The sequence below is a fragment of the Ammodytes marinus genome, assembly GCF_949987685.1.
Source record: "Ammodytes marinus genome assembly, chromosome: 18".
Lineage (NCBI taxonomy): Eukaryota > Metazoa > Chordata > Actinopteri > Uranoscopiformes > Ammodytidae > Ammodytes > Ammodytes marinus.
The window spans coordinates 25,410,815-25,432,810 of record NC_137222.1 but is presented as its reverse complement, the minus strand read 5'-3'; the positions used below and the strand labels follow the sequence as shown (position 1 = coordinate 25,432,810).

Here is a 21,996-nt window from a genome sequence, read left to right as displayed (position 1 = left end):
ATTGTTGTGCTCATCCGCTGTACTAAAGTAAGAGTTCTCAGTCTTAAAGCCAAAGTATAGCATAGCTGTAGTTTCAATAGTTTCAATGTTAAATGAGAAATGAATGAGAAAACATATTGTCGATTGAGCACTGTAGGTTTTGATGGAAGTATTTTGTATCGATAGATGTGTGACAAGCAGTGATGTGCGGTCTGGGTAGGCATGGTAGGCACTGCCTACCCAGACAGATCCAGCAAAAAAAAAATAATAATAAATAAAAACAATTATTTTATTTAATAAACTTATATTTGTGTTATTACTGTTAATTCTTGTGGTTTTTATATGTAATCCTCGATTACTTTTAAAAAGTGCAGACGTTTTGATGAGAAAGGTGGCAGTTAGTAAGTTACATCAAAATAAGCAGTGCTTTTGCTGCCTATTCATTGTAGACGACAAAAAATATTTTCGGGCATGCGCACTTGATTTTGTATTCTTGAACATGTACGCAAATAAACAGGATTATTTCTGCTTATTTTGATTTTAAATATGGTGTGCTAGAAGCCAAACGTTACATTTCATACTTGGACCAATTATAATCAAGATATTACTGGACATTTACGCAGCTTAGGCCTACGTCATTACGCCGGCTATGCTCATTCACGTCGATACCCCCGTGGATTTCAAAGTCAACATTGCTGTCCGTGCCGTGCCCGCAGATATTTCAGACTAGAGGAATTTTAACATGTTGGATTATAAATGAATAAAGAACAGACAAGAGAAAGGCCTGCGCCAGCCTTGGATGGTTTACAGCAGCAACAGGAACAAACAATGTTCGAGTGTTTCAAACTGACAGGTAGCCTAAATGATTAAACATCGCATCCATCAACTAAACGGCCTGAAAAAACGTAGGGGAACGAGTCAAAGCTTCGCCTATTCCAACTACTTCTGTTTAGCTATAAAATAAAATACAGCACTCACTATTCCGTAGGACTACAGCAGCATAACTGATGGCAGTTGTATGAAGTAAGCGGTTTATTTATGTTAATTTAAGTGTTAAATCGCTATTTATTCATACAGTGATCACTTACATAATGTGTGCGTTTCATAAAGCCGATCTCTCAGTCAGCTGCTTTGCATGTAATCGGCAAATAAACTTTTCGGGGGATACCGAAATTAATATCCAATCACAAGAGAGAACGCTACAAACCGAAACCCGTCTCACTCATGGTCTCACTGCCGGTGCACGCCAGAGCGACACATGGGTGAATGTGTATGCGCCTACAATGGCGCAGCAGGTAAAAATCCTTCCCAATGTCTGTTTTGATGTTTTTTATCATATTTTATCACACTTATGGATCTGAAATGATGCTAGATAACTCGCTGCTTGAAGACCGCGGTACATTAATGTGGTGACGTAGGGACGAGCGACGGGACTTCTAACTGCAGTCACTGACAGGAAGTTAGCTAAAATAACCATTCCACTTACAGCACCTTTAATAGATAATATACCAGTAGCATGGACCTGTCCTATGGACCTGTCCCATGGACCTGTCCTATGGACCTGTCCTATGGACCTGCCCTATGGACCTGTCCAGCATCAGAATGTAACCGTCTCTTTATCCGCAAAATTTGCACAGCATCCAATTATGTTTGTCCATAAGCAACAATGAAAGCAGAACTGCTCAATTGAATATAAAATGCAGAATGACTTGCACCCGGCATCAATTCATCCAAACCTATTATTCAATACACCAAAGAATAGTTTCTGACTCACCAATCTGACTCCCTGGCTGTAGAAAAAAACAAGCATAGATAGTAAGCAAGCCAATAGTAATCCAGTTTGACTGATAGCACAGCTAGCTAGCCGATCCTTCCGTTCATGTTTAGACCAAACTACAGTAGGCTACGGGCAAACCCGCAATCACCGTTGTGTCATATAAGTCCAGTCTGTGTGTGTGTGCGTGTGCGTGTCTGCCTCTGTGCCCGTCGGTGTGTGTGTGTGTGTGATGTGTGTGTGTGTGAGAGAGAGACAAAAAAAGAGAGGAAATGATTTGTGAGCGGCCGTGCCTGTTTGTTATTTATTGTTTTTGATTTAACAATATGTTTCGACTTTAGAGAAATCTGGCTTTCAGAACTCAGTGTCTACCCACTCACTGACCTCACCGCACGTCACTGGTGGCAAGGTGTCATTTTGAGTAGAACATGTGCTTGTTTAAAGGCAGAGGGGAAAGTGTTTACCCCATGATGTGAAGTAGGGCCCCAGAATAGCTTGTGACGCTCCTGTTAAATCTACAAACTGTCCATGTCCTTGCTCATAGCTCATTGGCTGTCACAGTGATGCTGTGAAATTGCATAATGAGTGAAGCAATCAGCTAGACTGCAGATCTCCTGAAGGCATGCGCGACTGCAGCGTGTTGTTGTCTACTTTGCTTGTAAAGCAGTCTTGAAGTTCGCTGTGGGGTTGTTAAGTCAAGATGCTAACTGTGGTGTTTAGCAGCGCTTTAGCGGGACTGTTGGCCCTTCTGATCTACCAGAGGATGACCTATCCCTACTTCTGGACGGATTTGATTTACTACTTGAAGCTGCGGCGCTACGGAAAGACGTTGCGGGCTCGTATGCAGCAAGGGGTCGTCACATTCCTCGACTGTTTCCTCTACCAGGCGAGGAAGAACCCCAACAAGCCCTTCATCATCTTCGAGAGCCAGTGTCTGACCTACGGAGACGTGGACAGGAGAAGTAACCAGTTTGCAAACGCGCTGAGGACAGAGTGCTCTTTGAAACAGGGAGACATTGTCGCTCTGTTGATGTGCAACGAACCGGACTTTATGTGCGTGTGGCTGGGACTATGTAAACTGGGCTGCGAAGTGGCCTTTCTCAACGTCAACATTAAAGCCAAATCTCTGCTGCACTGCTTCCACAGCTGCGGGGCCAAGACGCTTGTTGTCGGTGCAGGTACAGCCCCGTTCCCCTCTTGGGTTGTTTCAGTTCGCAGGCTCTAACTTTAACCGAAGTCACTTTTATCACACAATCTCACTTGGCCTGGGCTTCTAAAGCCAGACTGGGACCACATCATCATAGTGGGTCATTTAAAAAGAATCCATAGGAAGCTTTCACTTCCCACAGAAATGGGAGTGGCTGAGATTACACACGTTACGATCCACGATTGCCATTTAGCAGGGCTGGACAAATACTTTTTGGGGCCTTTCTCCCCCTAATCAAGGGGTCCCAGAATTTCAGCTGCACACTTTCCATGTTATTGAAAGTGAAAATGTAAAATGTATTTTAGTGAGGTATTAAACACAATTTATTTATAAAAAGTATTATTATCAAAGCATTTCACTTTACTTTGGCCAGTTTGCCCTTGCTTAGTATTCACACCTATTCTAAGGTGTTCATTGAAATCAATTCTATTTAATTTTACCTGCAGAGAAGAGTATGATTGACATTACAGTAAATCTCATTATGCTGTGCAGAGGGTATGTACAATCCCTTGCAAAAGTATTCATAACCCTTGAACTTTTCCACATTTTGTCACGTAACAACACACGTACATTTTTTTTAGGGATTGTATGTGATAGACCAATACAACGTGGTGTATAATTGTTAATAATTCAGTGATTCTTGAGAAGTGGGACAAAACAGGGTGCAATGTTGAAAAAATACAAACCCTATGTTTAGGCAAATTAAATTACATGTTTGTATCCAACATACACTAAGCTACTGAGCTAAGCTTTGACACAACCTCCCAGCTTTTGTCCTTTTTATCAAAATGGACTTTTTACCTTGCTTCTCCTTTTTAACATGGGCTTTTTAGCTTGCCATTCCTTATTTTGTGTCAACCCCGTCAGACACCCCGTCAGACACAAAAAACACAAATAAATGTTCCCTCATTTTATGCTAGACCCATGAGATGTATAGTGATCACAAATATTCACCAAAACTGATAGAGCCACAAAAAGAAATTTCAAAGTGTTTTTGACATCTGACGGTGTTGACATATTTAACGTTTCTTAAACAGAACAAATAGAGTTTTTCTAGTAGCCATTTGGTTTTTCTGTTGATGTTATGAACTACTTCAGGAAAATAAAATTATCAAAAAATTTCATATAACTTCTCCAGAAATTGTAAGTCGGTGTTGACGTATCATGGTTGTGACTTGTAATGTAAAATATTCTAAAACTACAACACTTATCAGAGCCTGTCTGACTCTAATGTACTCTGCACAGATAGCTTGTGACAATAGGTCCTTCACAGAGACAGCTGCCCTTCATATTGCCTGATTTTATTACATTTTAATGAAATGTCTGACGGTGGTGACAAAAAGTGTCCCCCCACTTAGAAACCTTATAAAACATGAATGTGTTGTAGAATTTTTTTTTATTGATATGAGAGATTATTTAGTGTTGCCTTTGATGAGAAAAACTATTTTTAATCATTAAAGTACATTTTTAATAGGTTTTTCTGCATATGAAAGATTGAAACTCTCTCTGTGGACACACTGTTTTTGACGTCATGAGAAGATAACAACGTCATAAATTTGACATAATAATACTAAAATTAAATTTAAGGGGATAATTGTGCTCCAGACATTCTATTCTTAATCCCTAATAACATCTACAATTTTAAATATGTTTATTTTTAAAGATAACAGCAGTTACATTTTGTCCCGGTTCTCAAGAATCACTGAATTAATAATAAGTGGAATGAAAATGATACAAAACTAAAAAGTGAAGCGTTCAAAAGTATTCAGCACCCCTGAGTCAATACTTTTGCAGAACCACCTATTGCTGTAATTCCAGCTGCAAGGCTTTTTGGATATGCTCCATCCATCTTCCCATCAACTCTGACCAGCTTCCATGTCCCTGCTGAAGAGAAGCATCTCTACATGCTGCCACCACCATGTTTCAAGGTGGGGATGGTGTGTTCAGGGTGCCACACATTGCATTTTATTATTCAGGCCAAAAACTTTAAAGTTTGGTCTCATCTGTCTATGCTGTGTCCCCCACATGGCTTGTGGCAAGGGTTGGAGGAAGGTGCTCTGGTCAGATGAGACAGAAATTGTAGCTTTTGGCCTGAATGCAAAACGCTATGTGTAGTGGAAAAATTACTTTGCCCATCACCCTGAACACACCATCCCCACCGTGAAACATGGTGGTGGCAGCATCATGCTATGGGGATGCTTTTCTTCAGCAGCTACAGGGAAGCTGGTTAGAGTTGATGAGAAGATGGATGGAGCCAAATACAGGGCAGAAAACCTGTTAGAGTCTGCAAAAGACTTTAGACTGGGGTGGAGGTTCACCTTCCAGCAGGACAACTACCCTAAACATACAGCCAGAGCTACAATGGAATGGTTTAGATCAACGCATGTATTAGAATGGCCCAGTCAAAGTCCAGACCTAAAAACAATTGAGAATATCTGGAAAGATTTGAAACTTGCTGTTGACAGACGCTCTCCATCCAATCTGATGCTAAATCTGAAGCTTGAGCTGTTTTGCAAAGAAGAATGGGCAAAAATGTCAGTCTGTAGATGTGCAAAGTTGGAAGAGACATACCCTAAAGACTTGCAGCTGTAATTGCAGCGATATGTGGTTCTACAAAGTATTGACTCAGGGGGCTGAATACTTTTTCACGTCACACTTTTCAGTTTTGTATTTATAAAAAAAAATTAAAACCATGTATCATTTCATTCCACTTTGTATTGTTCTATCAGAAAGAATCCTAAAAAATGTACGTGTGTGGTTATTACTTGACAAAATGTGGAAAAGTTCAAAAGGTATACAGGGTATATTGGATATAGAACCAAGGCCTGGTACAAAAAAAACATTCCAGTCTGTATGGTTAGGTCATATCTCCATGACAACATTGAGGGGGGGGGGATTTCTTTTGGACCAGACTAGTTTTTATTCTATTGGAGGTTAAAATGTATGAATAATTAGGGGCGCGGCCTGTTGATTTAAAGCTAGCCGCCGTTGGTACTCACTTCGACTTGGAGGTATACGTCAGCTAGATGGGCGTATCTCCCTCCCCTCGACGTCACATCAATGCCCTTTTTCGGTAAGAGGAAATGAGGTGGAGTCAAACTCTGACAAGATGGTGATGTGCATAAGCCAGGATGATTGGATGCAGTTGGATAACTGAGATCAGCCCAGATGCTACATACATTTGATATACTATCTATGTATAGGACCTGTGATATGAAATATGCAGCTGCTATGTAGGATAACCCTTTTCCACCCTGTAATATATTTGATGCTATTGCTTTATCGTTATTATTGCAGCATTATGTTAATGTGGCAGATCGAGGTGAAGCTGATTTGAACTCATTTATACAGCCTACTTTATATCTATAGGAATCAGCATCTAGTTATTTATTAAGAAACCAAACATGCTTTGGTCCCATCTTCTCATATGTGACGATTTGTTCATTTTATTTCAGTCATTTCATAATGGATAAGAATACTGGAAGGTTAATGTCAATGTTTCAACTAATGTGAATGTCAACTGTTCCCACAAACAATGTTCCCAGCTCAACACCAAATCAACATTTACACTGTGTTCACGGGACTAAAGCTGATCCAATGAGCGTCTTAAACTTCAATATATGTGAACCCCGGAATTTTTGGACATAACCCTTTTTTATGTCAAATATTCTAACGTGCCATTTGAACTGGCCCAATACTGCTCCTGTTTTGACAACAAAGTAAAAGGGTTATCATGTTGTAACATTACTATCTGCCCTGAACTGAACAGTAAAAGTGACCTATACATACTGATAGTTGAGAGAGCAAAGTACCATGATGCAATGACTTCTCCCATCAGTAAAGCACACACATGTATTTGAATGGTTCGCATGCAGCCTAGAATCAGAAGGATATGATTCTATTGACTTTACTTCAATCCTTTGAACGACCCTGTTACTTTTTTTTATATATAAAGCACTTTTCTTAACAATGATAGAAAATGCCCAACAAGGAACACAGCAGAACCTATTTCCAGTAAGAAAGCATACAGACCTCAACAGAGAAACATTAGAATATCATGAGAAAGAACAGAAATAAAATAGGTTAAAACATAAGAAGTACAGAAAGAGTTAATATAAAAGGAGATCAGAGATAACATAGGTAAGTACAGAGTAAATATAAACACAAGTCTAACTTTTCCAAGGGCTTTCACACATGGTGTACATGCTTGTTGCTGCTTTCTGATCTAACACATTGTGTGTGTTGACCCAGATCTGGCTGCTTTGGTGTCGGAGGTGCTGCCTGAAGTCAAGCAGGACAAACTGGCTGTGTGGGTGGTGGACCACACATCCCAACACGAGGACGTCCACACTTTACTGGATAAGGTGGAACAGATGTCTGGAGAAACCTTGAGGGACCTTCCCAAAGTTGACTTCATGTCCAACTTCCTCTTTATTTTTACTTCAGGCACCACAGGTACTGCATGAGCATTGTGTTTTTTCATGGATTAAGGAGATCCATGCTGACAATACAGAGAGCATAAAAGTAATAACAATAATAAACGCAATTCAAAATGTATAATAATGCAAATATTAAAGTTCACTCATACACTGACTAAAGAGAAGCAGCAGTGACTTTACCTATACTTTGAAACTTCTACAGCATGTGGACCCGTTCTGCAGTAACTGAAATAATACTGTAGTTATGAATGCAATGTAATTGATTGTATTTTAACTGCATTTTAGGTTGCATATTAACAACTGGCCGCGGACTACAGCTGGAAATTAGCCATAAAGGCTAACTAAACTACTGCCATCCTCTTCCAGGTCTCTCCAAGGCAGCGCGTGTAGGCCATCTCAAAGCCATTATGAGTATGGCTTTCTTTCAAATGTGTGGTGCCACATGTGATGACGTCATCTACATCACTCTTCCTCTCTACCACATGTCTGCCTCCCTGTTAGGGATGGGAGGATGCATCCACCTGGGTAAGAAGTGACAACAGCCCAGCTTCAGTCCATGTTGAATTTAAGCTCAGCCTTTGGAGTCCATTTTAACAGACCAATCATATATATATATATATATATATATATATATATATATATATATATATATATATATATATATATATATGATATATATACACCTGTACACACTTTATGTCCCAATGTTTTTCACACAATAACTGTTGCTGTTATGTTGCATTTTCAAATTAAAACAAAAACAGGCAAGCTGAATGAATAATTAATTTACCATCTACAGTATGTGTGTGTGTGTGTGTGTGTGTGTGTGTGTGTGTGTGTGTGTGTGTGTGTGTGTGTGTGTGTGTGTGTGTGTGTGTGTGATTGGTCTGTTAAAATATATACATATACAGTATCTCACAAAAGTGAGTACACCCCTCACATTTCTTCAAATATTTCATTATATCTTTCCATGGGACAACACTGAAGAAATGACACTTTGATACAATGTAAAGTAGTCAGTGTTCAGCTTGTATAACAGTGTTAATTTACTGTCCCCTCAAAATAACTCAACACACAGCCATTAGTGTCTAAAGTGCTGGCAACAAAAGTGAGTACACCCCTAAGTGAAAATGTCCAAATTGGGCCCAAAGTGTCAATATTTCGTGTGGCCACCATTATTTTCTAGCACTGCCTTAACCTTCCTCCTGTGTTAACTTTCTGCTACCATCCATGGTGTTAGCGGGTCGGTTTCGACCCGTGTCTGAAATCAGCTGTAAAAAACACTAAAAACAATTATCTATCATCCAGTTTGTTTCTCATCTCTTGGTTACCTTGTTAGGCTTCCTTATCCACGAAAATATTGTTTTTAATATATTTGGTGTAGGAGACTGGGCCTTTTTTTGTCGGTATGCGCCTCAATTTCAATAAAAAAAAAATGTAAAATGAACCTCAAGAGAATCATATAAATAAATATTTGGTTGTTGTGTTACCTGATTATTACTGAGAGGTATGAAAACACGTTTATTAACTAAATTTGTTTTATTTATTTTTTCATATTAATATTATTGACCTTTTTAACGTCTATGGTGTTACTGGTCAATTACGACCCATAAATATTTATTTCAGAAAACAGCAAAACAACTTTTATTTCAGCATTATACAAACACACAATGAAAACCAGAACAAGTCACAACACAAAATATAGATTTGTAAGGTCAAATAAACAACAACCAATCAACAAATCAAACCAATCGAAATCAATTACTAGTTCCAAAACTAGTCAAAAAAAACTGAGTAAAAGTCTCTGTTTGCATATATTTGGTTGTGTGTACAGATGTGTGGTAAAGAGCAACACTTTTAGTGTTCTTTGCAGAAATATTTCTTGCAGGTAAAGCACAATACGTTTATCTTTCTGTCCTTAGTGCTTTGGCAGACCTGACACCTCTTATTTTTAGAATCAGGTGGCCATTTTCACCAAAAACATGATCCAGAACTTGGCTCACTGTATATCTCCTCATTTTTGAATACTGCAAATATGAGATGTGCACTCTGCAAGTCACCAACTCTATACTGAATTGACCTCACATGTCTGGATATGCCCGTCTGTTTGTTTAGCTTTTATGCAGGTATAAGGGCAAAAAAAGTAAAAATGAGAACCCTCCCAGAGCTCACATGATTGGAAGAGGAGCTGACTGTCATAGTGTTGGCTGACAGTGCACTTATTATTTAAATTTTGGCTCTAGTTATTGTTTTTTACATCTTATTCTATAACCGGGTCGAAAACGACCTTAACACCACCAGTGTTATAATTTCCACCAGAACATTTTATAATTAAGTGACATTTATTTAATTTTTTTTATTTTGTTGAAATCGAGGTTCCTGACAAAGTCAAGAAATCTTGATGCAATAAACAAAATGTAAGTGGTTCTTTTATGCATTTGAAATCCAAAACGGGTCGGTGGCGACCCTAACACGAGAGGAAGGTTAACCCTCTTGGGCATGGAGATCACCAGAGCTTCACAGGTTGCCACTGGAATCCTCTTCCACCCATTCATGACGACATCACAGAGCTGGTGGATATTAGAGACCTTGCGCTCCTCCACCTTCCATTTGAGGATGCCCCAAAGATGCTCAATAGGGTTTAGGTCTGGAGACATACTGCCCTGCGGCCCAGTTTACGAAGATTTAGTTTATTTAGCTTTGCAATTTAACATCAGGCTTGGGTTAAGACTTTGTAAAAACAGGTTTGAAGTTGACCTGAAAATCACCAGGGTTAAAACAAACACAGTAAACACAGCTTTAGGGACCATGAAATACACAATTCCTGGAAGGTTAGCCTTTTCTGTTCCGTACAATGTAATGCCAAAGGAAAACACTGGACACTGGACTCCTGTTGACGGATATCCTTTTAAGAAGGAAGTGCCACTTCCTCAAATACCAGGAGAAAAGTCTGTAACAAAGCAAAAAGGAAATGTTTCACCACAGATAAAGCGCTACATAACTTGTATTGACATTGTATTATGTATCAAATAGTTCTGAAGCATTCTGTGTTGCACTACTAACTGTTTGCTCTGCCTTCTCTCTATCTTCTATTTTGGACCACAGGTGCAACATGTGTGTTAAAAAAGAAGTTTTCTGCCAGCCAATTTTGGAAGGACTGTGTGAAACACAATGTGACAGTGGTGCAGTACATAGGAGAGCTCTGTCGATACCTGGTTAACCATCCCACGGTAAGACTGACAACATTTAAAAAGCAAAGTCATGTTGTATTATTTAATGATATGATTGTATCAGATGGTACAACTCTATTCTCAGTTAATATCATGGAACCTGATCATTACAACTACATATTCCACTAGTGGTGAGTTGTCTTAGAAAAGCTTCTTCCTCAGATGATCATGAATGTTAGTGATTAGAATTGAGGCTTCTTTCATATTTGTGCCAGTTAGTTTTGTGGTTTAGTTTGTGGCAATTTTACAACCCGATCTCACGCCGAGGCGTGAGATACACACGCATGGACCGGCGTCTAACTCACACGCCTTGCCTGACCAGGGCGTGTGAGTTACACGCGCACCTCCCGTAGTCAAAATGGCGGCCGCGGTTTTCCGTCAATGTTTTATCTATATTATAACCTCTCCCTGTCCCCTTGCCCTAACCCTAACCACCGAGGGGGCTGCAGCTAGATAGTATTGAAATGCTGGGAGAACATGTCGTGCTATTCCTGGGAGAACATGTCGGCCCCTGTTGGTGCTATTCCTCCGTTCATTTAGACTATTCCTCCATTCATTTAGACGGCGGGAGGTGCGCGTGTAACTCACACGCCCTGGTCAGGCAAGGCGTGTGAGTTAGACGCCGGTCCATGCGTGTCTATTAGACGCCTCGGCGTGATACCAGGTTGCAATTTTAATACAAATTTTATGTTTTATTATAATTAATTAAATATAATAAGAAATGATTATTTACTGTACAGTATGTACTTTAGTGGTGCTGAGTCCTTAACCCTACACAACTGCAAACAACAACTGACATGCAGTCACAGTGGTACTTATGAGCCCCGTGTAGTGAGGCCCAGTGTTAGTTTACCCATATAACCAGGGGCCTCATTTATAAAGCTTTCTACGCACAAAAACCTTGCGTAGACAGGCAGAATGTGCGGTCAAATGTGCGGTGGCAAAACGGTGGTATTTATAAAAGAATTCTTTGCGGAGAAGTGTGCGTATTCCCACGCAAACTTTTGACCATGCGTAGAGCTACCGCAAGGTTTTCCTGACTCGGGGAATCAGCGACACTCAATGGCAACACCACGAAATAAAGCTCTGTCATCGGATAAACACACATATCCTTGTGAAATGCATGGCACCCAATATATTTAATCAATTACATGTGCGTACCTATTGTTGCGAATATAGGCTACTGTTGTCTATGGCATGCAGTAATGATGTAGGTTGATTTACTTATCAAGTAGGTCTATACATGTTTTGGTTATATTTTTACATGTAATCTTATAGTTCTACTCTATAATAATATCATATACGTCGGGAGGTGTGTCCGTGGCCAGCGGGAGAGCAAAGTCAATATTTTAGGCTGTGTGTAAAAAGTAGTTTTGTACAAAGTTAAGGCCAAACATATTAATTAAAACTAAATATTTCGTTAGATAAAATCATGTTATGAATTTAGCAAATTATTTTATGCATCTCTTTCCCATAACAACTAACCCTGGAAGTTTAAACTATAATCTGACGTTGTTGTTGGAAATGTGTGGATCTCACGGAAAGGGAACAATGCTTTGGAATAGACTATAGGCTAATGCATTATTTCACTTCTCACAACACATTTTATATAGGCCTACATATAGTCCAACAGGTTCGCTAATACGTGATATTTCATACAGTACAAAGTTGGGCAAAACAGTTTACCAAAGACTATAACGACTGTACCAATCATGATATGTGATCAGCGCGCGCGTGTGTAATTGTGTTTTAGTGGCAGTTACAGCGACGCATGGCACGGGCTTTCTTCCTTCCCAGTCGCTTTCTTTGCGGCTGGTTGCCTCCCTTTTTTCCCCATGTCAGTCAAAATGTCGTGCTTATTAAGAGCGTCATCATATTCAGGAGCTATTTAGCATTCGCCATGTATGGTAGATTGTGGGATGAAACTGGGAGGTGAAGTGGGATGACACGGGCGGAGATCGTCTGCGCACAATTCACCGCAGGTGGATAATTATAAAGGGAAGATTGCGTGCAACAGTGCGCCGCACAGTTTTATAAATCTCAACTTTTTTTTTGCGCAGCACATTCTTGGCTTTGTGCGAACGCAATGTTTTGGGAAGGTTTCTACGCACACCGTTATAAATGAGGCCCCAGGGGCGTAGCACCAACTTCTGGGCCCCTATACAAAAAGTCCTGATGGGCCCCCTGAAAAGCGGTCTTACAATACACATGTCTCTGAGCCAGACAACTCCACAATATTTAATCTGATGAATGACCAAATCATTACTTTTACCGGTGTTTCCCCCATAATATGTCTTAGTCAAGGTGGTCACAGGCCAGGGTCACAGGAGGCGAAAATTTTGGGGGTATTTTGCTCAAAGATGCCAATGCGCACTATAGAAATAAACAACTGTTTATTTGAATACAGATGTGCAATTTTGTTTGCTATGTGCAAGTATAATTTTACAGACAGTACAAAACACAATTAAAGAAAACTTCTACTGTTTTTGTGCAATACTATGCAGACACACTAAATACAAATAATAGACCATACACTTGTGTAGGCACATCAAGTGCAAATTAAACTTTTTAAAGTTCCTTTATGGATGGGGGGCTGTGAATATTGTGGACAATAGGCCTACTGTGATGCGATAGCCTATAATTAATTAATGGTTATTATTAGCCTACTTGCTTGATTTCTTTTTAAATACAGGTTGTTTTGGAACATGTCTTTCCCAATTTAAAACATAAAAATAAAGCAGCATTGAAAATTCAGAAAATCAATCTTGTTGTTTACACTAGCATGCTGTTCTACAAATAACTCAATAGTTGAAATAATAAATACAATGTGTTTTCCCCTTAAAATGTCTAAATGCATTTCAAAGGCAGTAACAGTGTGGCACTTCTTTAAACTTACTGAAACTTGCAGGGGCCATCACTCTCATGTATTCATCAGACTTTTCTTTGCGCTGTCTGAGCTGATAGATAGGTTGTGTTGCCACAGTGATGTGGAGTCTTAAACTGTCCTAGCTTTGCCAGCACTTATTTCTGTACAGCTAAATATCCCCATAGAAACATAGCTGCGTTTATTTTCGCCAGCAGTTCAATTCAATGTCGGCTTGCTCCTGCTTACTCTCCCGCATACATGGCTTAGGCATGCGCAGGCCCCTGATCTCCTTGCAAGGGTCAGGGGCCTATCACGAGCCAGTCAATTATTTCTTTTTTTGGAATGGCATTGTTCAGGGCCTTCAAAGATCGGGGCCACACATTTAGCTTGTAAAAAAAAAAAAAAACATTTATTTTTATTTTTTTATGGGCCCCCCTCTGCCTTGGGCCCCCCCACGACTGTATCGCTTTTCTACCCAGTCCGTCGGCCCTGCATATAACACACAAGCAGCCAGTCTACTTATGGCAAATATTGGTTCATGCAGATGTACTGGTTATTCATAAGTGGTGAGGTAATGTGATAAAACTGCAGAAAGAAATTAATTAATTAATTTAAATATTACTACTTGAATCATATGAACCTACGCATCACAAAAGTAGCCTATACATTATTGTGTAGTACCAAGTGGAAATGGTCCGATATGTTCCATCATCTCATTTTCACTTCAACATTGATATTGTCTGCAAATCACCAAAGAAGATCTAAAGTCTGTTTTCACTCTTAAAAAGCAGTTTCTTACTTCTTCCATTCCTGGTGAAAGTTAAGCTAAAACATCCCAGACCCGTCATTTGTACAGGACACTGCAATGCATGTGGTGTACAATTTTTAAAATTGCTGTACATGAGCGCATTTCTCAAAAGGTAGGATTGTTTTGTTGACCCGGGTTCGAGTCAAATCCGGGTTGTACTATGCATGTCATTCCCCTCTCTGCCCCATTTCATCTCTGTCTCCAAACTGTCTAATAAAAGCAAAATACCAAAAAGAAATCAAATTGAAATAAAAGGTTAAAAGTAAAAATCTGTCTTTTTAACAGTAAGTCCACTCCTGTCTGCAGGTTCCAGAGGAGACAGCTAACAGTGTTCGGTTGGCAGCAGGCAGTGGTCTCAGGTCAGATGTTTGGAAGGAGTTTGTCAAACGCTTTGGTCAAGTCAAGATCAGAGAGGGTTACGGCTTGACTGAGGCCAGCATAGGCTTCCTCAACTACACGGAGGAGGTGGGACCCATTGGGAGGGCAAGCTATTTTAACAAGGTAAGAAAGAACAGATTTCTTCTGAACCCTGATAAACTGTGCATCTCATTACATCCCATTTTGGAGATAACACTATATTGAGTTAAATGATTGCTTTGGAAACATAATTAACCATCTTTCAAATGTGCCGTAGGTCAACTGACTGTCTAATAAGTATATATACGTACATGTATATATTTCAAAGATTCAAAGGCTTTATTTGTCACATGCTCATACAGTATGTATGTGCTCCAATAGATTTTTTTTTTTTTTTTTATCAGAAAACAAATCATACATATATACCTATATACAGTCCCCTCCAATAGTATTGGAACAGTGAGGCCAATTCCTTTATTTTTGCTGTAGACTGGAAACATTTGGGTTTGACACCAAAATATGAATATGAGACAATAGATCAACATTTCAGCTTTAATTTCCAGGTATTTACATCTGGATCTGATAAACAACTTAGAAGATAGCATTCTTTGAAAAGGAACACCAAATTTTTAGGCAAGCAAAAGTATTGGAACAGATAGACTTTAAATAAATTAAAGTGAATAAACCGTAATATTTTGTCGCAAATACTTTGCTTGCAATAACCGCATCAAGCCTGTGACCCATTGACATCACCAAACTTTTGCATTCTTCTTTTGTGGTGCTTTTCCAGGCTTTCACCGCAGCCTCATTCAGTTGCTGTTTGTTTTGGGGGGTTACTCCCTTCGGTCTCCTCTTTAGCAGGTAAAATGCATGCTCTATAGCGTTTAAGTCTGGAGATTGACTTGACCAGCCTAAAACCTTCCATTTCTTGCCCCTGATGAACTCCTTTGTTGTTTTTGCAGTTTTTTTGGATCATTATCTTGCTGCATGATGGAGCATCTTCCAATCAGTTTGGTTGCATCTTTCTTTAAATTGGCAGACCGAATGTTTCTGTAGACTTCTGAGTTAATTTAGCTGTTGCCATCATGTGTCACTGTGTTGTTGTCAAGATGAACCTTTACCAAAGTGATGGAAAGGCTAAAGTTTGGAGAAAGAAAGAATCTTCTCATGATCCCAAACATACAAGCTCATCTGTGAAACACGGTGGAGGCAATGTCATGTCTTGGGCTTGCATGGCTTCTTCTGGGACGGGCTCATTATTCTTCATTGATGATGTAACACATGATGGCAACAGCAAAATGAACTCTTAAGTCTACAGAAACATTGTGTCTGCCAATTTAAGGAAAGATGTAACCAAACTGATTGGAAGATCCTTCATCATGCAGCAAGATAATGACCCAAAACACAACAAAGGAGTTAATCAGGGGCAAGAAATGGAAGGTTATAGACTGGCCAAGTCAATCTCCAGACTTAAACGCTATAGAGCATGCATTTTACCTGCTAAAGAGGAGACTTAAGAGAGTAACCCCCCAAAACAAACAGCAACTGAATGAGGCTGTGGTGAAAGCCTGGAAAAGCATCACAAAAGAAGAATGCAACAGTTTGGTGATGTCAATGGGTCACAGGCTTGATGCAGTTATTGCAAGCAAAGGATTTGCGACAAAATATTACGTTTTTTTCACTTTAATTTATTTAAAGTCTATCTGTTCCAATACTTCTGCTCGCCTAAAAATGCTATCTTCTAAGTTGTGTATCGGATCCAGATGTTAATACCTGGAAATGAAAGCTGAAATGTTGATCTATTGTCTCATATTCATATTTTGGTGTCAAACCCAAATGTTTCCAGTCTACAGCAAAACTAAAGGAATTGGCCTCACTGTTCCAATACTATTAGAGGGGACTGTATATTCTGGAAGAACTTTATTCTTTCTAATAGAGTAAATTAGAAAGAATACAATATCATACAAGTTTTTCCAGAATATATACAGTACATACAAGAAATATCTAGTGATAAGATGAAATGTATATTAATGAATCACTGACTGTATGTTATACAACAAAGCTTTCCCTGGCAATAGAAGCTGTTAGTTAGACTGTGACAGTGAACACAAGTACCAACTAGTCCTCTCTTGTTTTCCAGCTGTCTATGCCCTTTGAGCTCCTGAGATATGATCCACTAACATATGAGCCAGTCCGAACACACTGTGGGAGGTGCATACCAGCTCAGAAAGGTAAATGAATGACCTGCCAAGTGCTATAGCGTATTTTGATGTGTAATTTTTAATATACATGTTTGTTTGTTTTTACTTTTTGGGGGGAATACTTTTAAAAAGACATTGACGCAAATGAATTCCATGTCTTCATTCTTAGTTTTTAAATTGGGGCATTGGTGGTGTAGAGAACATGCTCTGTCATTCCCCTCTCCATCCCATTTCATCTCTGTCTCTCCTAATCTGTCTAATAAATGCAAAAAATTATCTTTAAAAAAATCTATAATAATTGCATGCAAACCTTTGTTGTGCAATCACAACTTTATGATGAAATGTTTCTAAAAGAAAGTCCTGCCCTCATGTATCCATCCACTCCCTGTCCAGGAGAGGCAGGGATCCTGGTGGCTCCTCTGTCGGCTATGAACCAGTTCCTGGGCTATGCTGGGAACAAGAGCCAGTCTGAGAAGAAGCTCCTCAGGGATGTGTTCACAGCTGGAGACGTCTACTTCAACACTGGAGACCTGCTGCTCCATGACCAAAGGGACTTTCTTTACTTTAGGGACCGTGTCGGAGATACCTTCAGGTACGTTACTGTCTCTAGATTAAAACAATGCTAACTAACTAGCTAGCTAGCTAGTTGTATTTCAGTTGGTTAGTAAGTTAAAAATGTGGATACACAATAGAAATGTTTTATTGGTGTCATATTGAATAAAAACCCTTTAGATTGGAATACACTGTGTAGCAGGACTGAGACAATGGAATGCAGTTAAGATAAATTGCAGAAGAATGTACATATGTAGAGTAGTAAAATATAGAATAAACAATAAGTGGTGGATATGAATAGGCAATGATATGTACAGTTTGAGCATGTGCAGCAGTTCAAGTGCTCAATGGTGTTTTGTGCCCCCAACGGAGCCTTCCAGGCAGTGCTGCCTGGAAGGCCTTGTCCCCTAACCCTAACCTTAACCAGCGCTGCCTGGAAGGCCTTGTCCCCTAACCCTAACCTTAACCAGCGCTGCCTGGAAGGCCTTGTCCCCTAACCCTAACCTTAACCAGCGCTGCCTGGAAGGCCTTGTCCCCTAACCCTAACCTTAACCAGCGCTGCCTGGAAGGCCTTGTCCTCTAACCCTAACCTTAACCAGCGCTGCCTGGAAGGCCTTGTCCTCTAACCCTAACCTTAACCAGCGCTGCCTGGAAGGCCTTGTCCTCTAACCCTAACCTTAACCAGCGCTGCCTGGAAGGCCTTGTCCCCTAACCCTAACCTTAACCAGCGCTGCCTGGAAGGCCTTGTCCCCTAACCCTAACCTTAACCAGCGCTGCCTGGAAGGCCTTGTCCCCTAACCCTAACCTTAACCAGCGCTGCCTGGAAGGCCTTGTCCTCTAACCCTAACCTTAACCAGCGCTGCCTGGAAGGCCTTGTCCTCTAACCCTAACCTTAACCAGCGCTGCCTGGAAGGCCTTGTCCTCTAACCCTAACCTTAACCAGCGCTGCCTGGAAGGCCTTGTCCTCTAACCCTAACCTTAACCAGCGCTGCCTGGAAGGCCTTGTCCCCTAACCCTAACCTTAACCAGCGCTGCCTGGAAGGCCTTGTCCTCTAACCCTAACCTTAACCAGCGCTGCCTTGAGGGCTCCGTTGGGGGCACAAAACACCGAACACCCTCTCACTCAGACAGCAAAGCTATCAATATATAACAGAGTGCAGATGTAATGCTAACAGTACGGCAGTAGTATGCCAGTATAAGTATGAATATACTATAGGTCAGATATAAACAGTATAGACAGTAATATAAATATGTTGACTTATTAGTACATTATGTTAACTTTGTTGGCTTTGTGGTAGCCATCACATACAACATCTGCCAATAAATCGTCCATCAAAAAACTAAAACGATCTCAAAAGTAACAATATTAGACCTGAGATTACAGTTGCTTTCATTCATTTGATTTCAAAGCCTCAGTGGCTTTTAATAACAGGTTTAAAGGTAGAAATTCAAAAGGCTGTTAAAGTCAGGGTCAGCGATTCTGGAGAACGCTTGTTGTCAAAATCACTTTTTGTCAAAATCAGTGAATATCTCCTCATGATCTGCTACCTGTCCATACTATTCGTGCGCTGAAAAAAAGATAAATTGTTAATACACAGCCTAGGCTCTGTAAACTGGTAGCTAACAACATGCCTGTTTTAATCTGTTTTTGATGTTCTTGTTTACAGTATACTTAAAGTGGCTATGATCAATCATTCTTTAAAAAAACTGTATCAAATAGAATGTGAGAACAATGTGATAATATGAAATCACTCAAAGGACCATACACAGATGTATCCCCTCTTTAGCTTTATAGCAGAGTTTTCATCCACAATAAGCAGCTGTTTCCAGAGAAAACCCTCAACATGCTCTGTGCACGGTCTGCTCAGCAGTACACAGCAGGCAGACACAGGACCCCAGCTGATCAACAGTCACTAGACTGAGTCCGCTTGTCCGAGAACTATTGTGTGATTGGTCAGTCTGAAGTCAATGATGAATGGACAATCAGCTTGCGCTACTATGGTAACAGCACATGACGTGTGCCGCGGTGAGGAGTCCCCTCTTGAGTTCTGGTGAAGTATGAAATGTCCAGACCAGAGAGAACTTTGTTCTTGTTCTCGCAGCTCTGTCAGCGAGAAGTTTGTTCTTTCTTCTGGCGGAGTGTGTAACAGCCTTTAGTGCATGTCACCATGTCTTCCAGGTGGAAAGGAGAGAATGTGTCCACCACAGAGGTGTCAGAGGTTTTAGGTCTTCTTGATTTTCTCCAGGAGGCCAACGTCTACGGAGTCACCATACCAGGTCTGTGACACTGTCATTTATCATACGGCATAACTACAGTCGCCAGATTTATTGTTGAAAGGTTTAAAGATAGAATTTGTAGGGGGGTTCTCCAATAGATTTATTTTTGTTAATCCTTCAAATTGACGGCATTAACATTAACATGCAGTAGAATACATTTGACAGGATTCTTGAGTGTTACTATGTGGACACACATTGAAGGTATCACCATCAGTTTTCTCTTGTTCATTCTAACTGACTGTGTGTGTGCAGGATATGAAGGTCGAGCAGGTATGGCTGCTATTGTCCTCAAACAGGATCACACACTAGATGGAACACAGCTGTTCAAGCATTTAGTAAAAACACTTCCTACATATGCCTGGCCCTGGTTTCTCAGAATACAGGTAAGTCTTTATCTTCCCCATGTATATTTAAAGGTGCACTATGCAGTTTCAGTGGGGAGGTATTTATTTATTTACAAAAAATATGTACTCTACATGTAATTATATCATCATGAATGCTAATAAAATGTTGAGGCACCTGGAACCAAGTGTAAGACTATAATATGTTTGTAAACCAAACTGTGGGCCCTGCTGATGTAAACAATAACAGTGAAACAGTAACTTTAATGGTAGGTTTTTGTTTGAACAGTGTTCCAGGGATCACATTTTCCTTTGTGAAAAAACAAGTTTATTCATTCAGTTATGAGAATACAGTATATATACCCTGACACGTCCTCGTGTAAAGGTATATTGTTCATTGTTTCCAGAGCTCTCTGGATGTGACTGAGACCTTCAAACAGCAGAAGGTCAAGCTGGTCCTGGAGGGCTTTAACCCGGACCTGACCCAGGATCCTCTCTACTTCCTGGATGTCAGTCAGCAGGACTATCTCCTCCTGACTGGATCTCTGTACCAGCACATTGTGTCTGGGAAGATCCATTTATAAAGCTTGAATGAATACAGGAGTTCTGACAGTCGCCAGACACAAAATCAAGACAATCCATGTTGTGGTCACATTTCCATGTCACATGTCTGTACTGCTGTTCTGGGATCAGTGAGGGGCTTCACATTCACACAAGTTGTGAGCAGTTGAAGCAACAATGAATTGTTCTTCTTCAGATTGTTTTTACATCATTGTTATCAGCCTGAAGAGATCACCTTTTCCTTTTTCATTTTACAAGAAAAGACACTGAAATATGACATTTGGGGAAAGAAAAGTAAGGCACAACATGTTTTTTTAAACGCATGTATATTTAAATATGTATACATGAGAAATACATTCTTTTCAGAATTTGCCGTCTTCTCCAAGATGATCCGGGATTCTTATTCTCATGGTGTTGCTTTAATAAACGTCAAACTCTGCACCTGTAAACACTTAGCTAGCATAGCACTAAGCACCACTGACTGCCACTCATCTAATGACTTGGACATGTCATTGATAACACAATTCAATTTTTATAAGAACAATAAAATGACGTAGAATTGAAAGCACTATTTTTATCCCTAATAAAAAGATACTATTTTATGAACATTTAACTTATGTTGTAGACAAACTGCTGAAATGTATGAATGATGAACAATATGACATTTTGACAAACATAATTAAACATTTAACTGGTGGTATATCTTTGGTCTGAATAATATGCATTATACACTGCATTGTATTGGCCAACAGGAAAAGGAAGTCTGATGAATGAAGTCAGTTTTTCAGTGTGTCGTGGGTTGTGTTCTGTGGTGGGATCAAGCTTTCAGGAAGCAGACCCACTGAAATGCACAGTAAGATCATTTAATACAAGATCAATGGTAGAATGAAAATAATAGAATGTGACTGGATCTTTAATCAAGCATTATTGGTGTTAAAGAGGCAGTGGTGAAGTGGGTAGGGAGGTCGCCTCTTGAGTGCAGGGTCGGAGGATCGATCCCCCGTCTCCCCGCCACATGTTGAAGTGTCACTGGGCAAGACACTGAACCCTAAATTTCTCCCGAAGGATCAGAGAGCGCCTTGCATAGCAGCTACTGCCATCGGTGTATGAGTGTATGGGTGAATGTGGTAAGAAATGTAAAGTGCTTTGTCGCTGAAAAAATCGGCTGAAAAGAGCTTTATAAGTCAAGTCCATTTTCAAATAGACTCTGTTCCAAATGTTTCTTTAGCTGCTTCAGGGTCAGGCTACTTGTTAGGAAAATAACACTTCTACTTAAGGAGATAATATGATAAGTAACATCATTTTAGGAGATGTTTGAATCAAATGCTTTTACCAGCTCATCATGGGCTGCTATGGCTAGTCAGTGGGAATCCCAAACATGAATGAATGATCTCTCAGCTTAAA

At 40.0% G+C, this 21,996-nt stretch overlaps 1 protein-coding gene across 2 annotated transcripts; it reads left to right on the top strand.

Annotated features, from left to right (window-relative positions):
* Positions 1-2,374: 2,374 nt before the first annotated feature.
* LOC307265368 (long-chain fatty acid transport protein 2) lies at positions 2,375-21,226 on the top strand. Of its 2 annotated transcripts, XM_080047078.1 has the most exons (10): positions 2,375-2,931; positions 7,212-7,415; positions 7,766-7,924; positions 10,505-10,629; positions 14,610-14,804; positions 16,801-16,891; positions 17,255-17,453; positions 19,593-19,690; positions 19,943-20,073; positions 20,439-21,226. In XM_080047078.1, the coding sequence occupies exons 1-10, from the start codon at positions 2,454-2,456 to the stop codon at positions 20,613-20,615; spliced, it is 1,857 nt and encodes a 618-aa protein (XP_079903204.1). In that variant the 5' UTR covers positions 2,375-2,453; the 3' UTR covers positions 20,616-21,226. The 2 variants fall into 2 exon arrangements, with proteins under 2 accessions (XP_079903204.1, XP_079903205.1); XM_080047079.1 differs by lacking the exons at positions 19,593-19,690; positions 19,943-20,073; positions 20,439-21,226 and adding an exon at positions 19,201-19,433.
* Positions 21,227-21,996: the final 770 nt, after the last annotated feature.

Bases quoted from the DNA above. Each gene is read 5' to 3' on its own strand.
- LOC307265368 (XM_080047078.1), top strand. From the start codon at position 2,454: ATGCTAACTGTGGTGTTTAGCAGCGCTTTAGCGGGACTGTTGGCCCTT. The intron at 14,805-16,800 runs GTAAGAAAGAAC...CTTGTTTTCCAG, and splicing joins GGGCAAGCTATTTTAACAAG to CTGTCTATGCCCTTTGAGCT. The intron at 20,074-20,438 runs GTAAGTCTTTAT...CATTGTTTCCAG, and splicing joins CCTGGTTTCTCAGAATACAG to AGCTCTCTGGATGTGACTGA.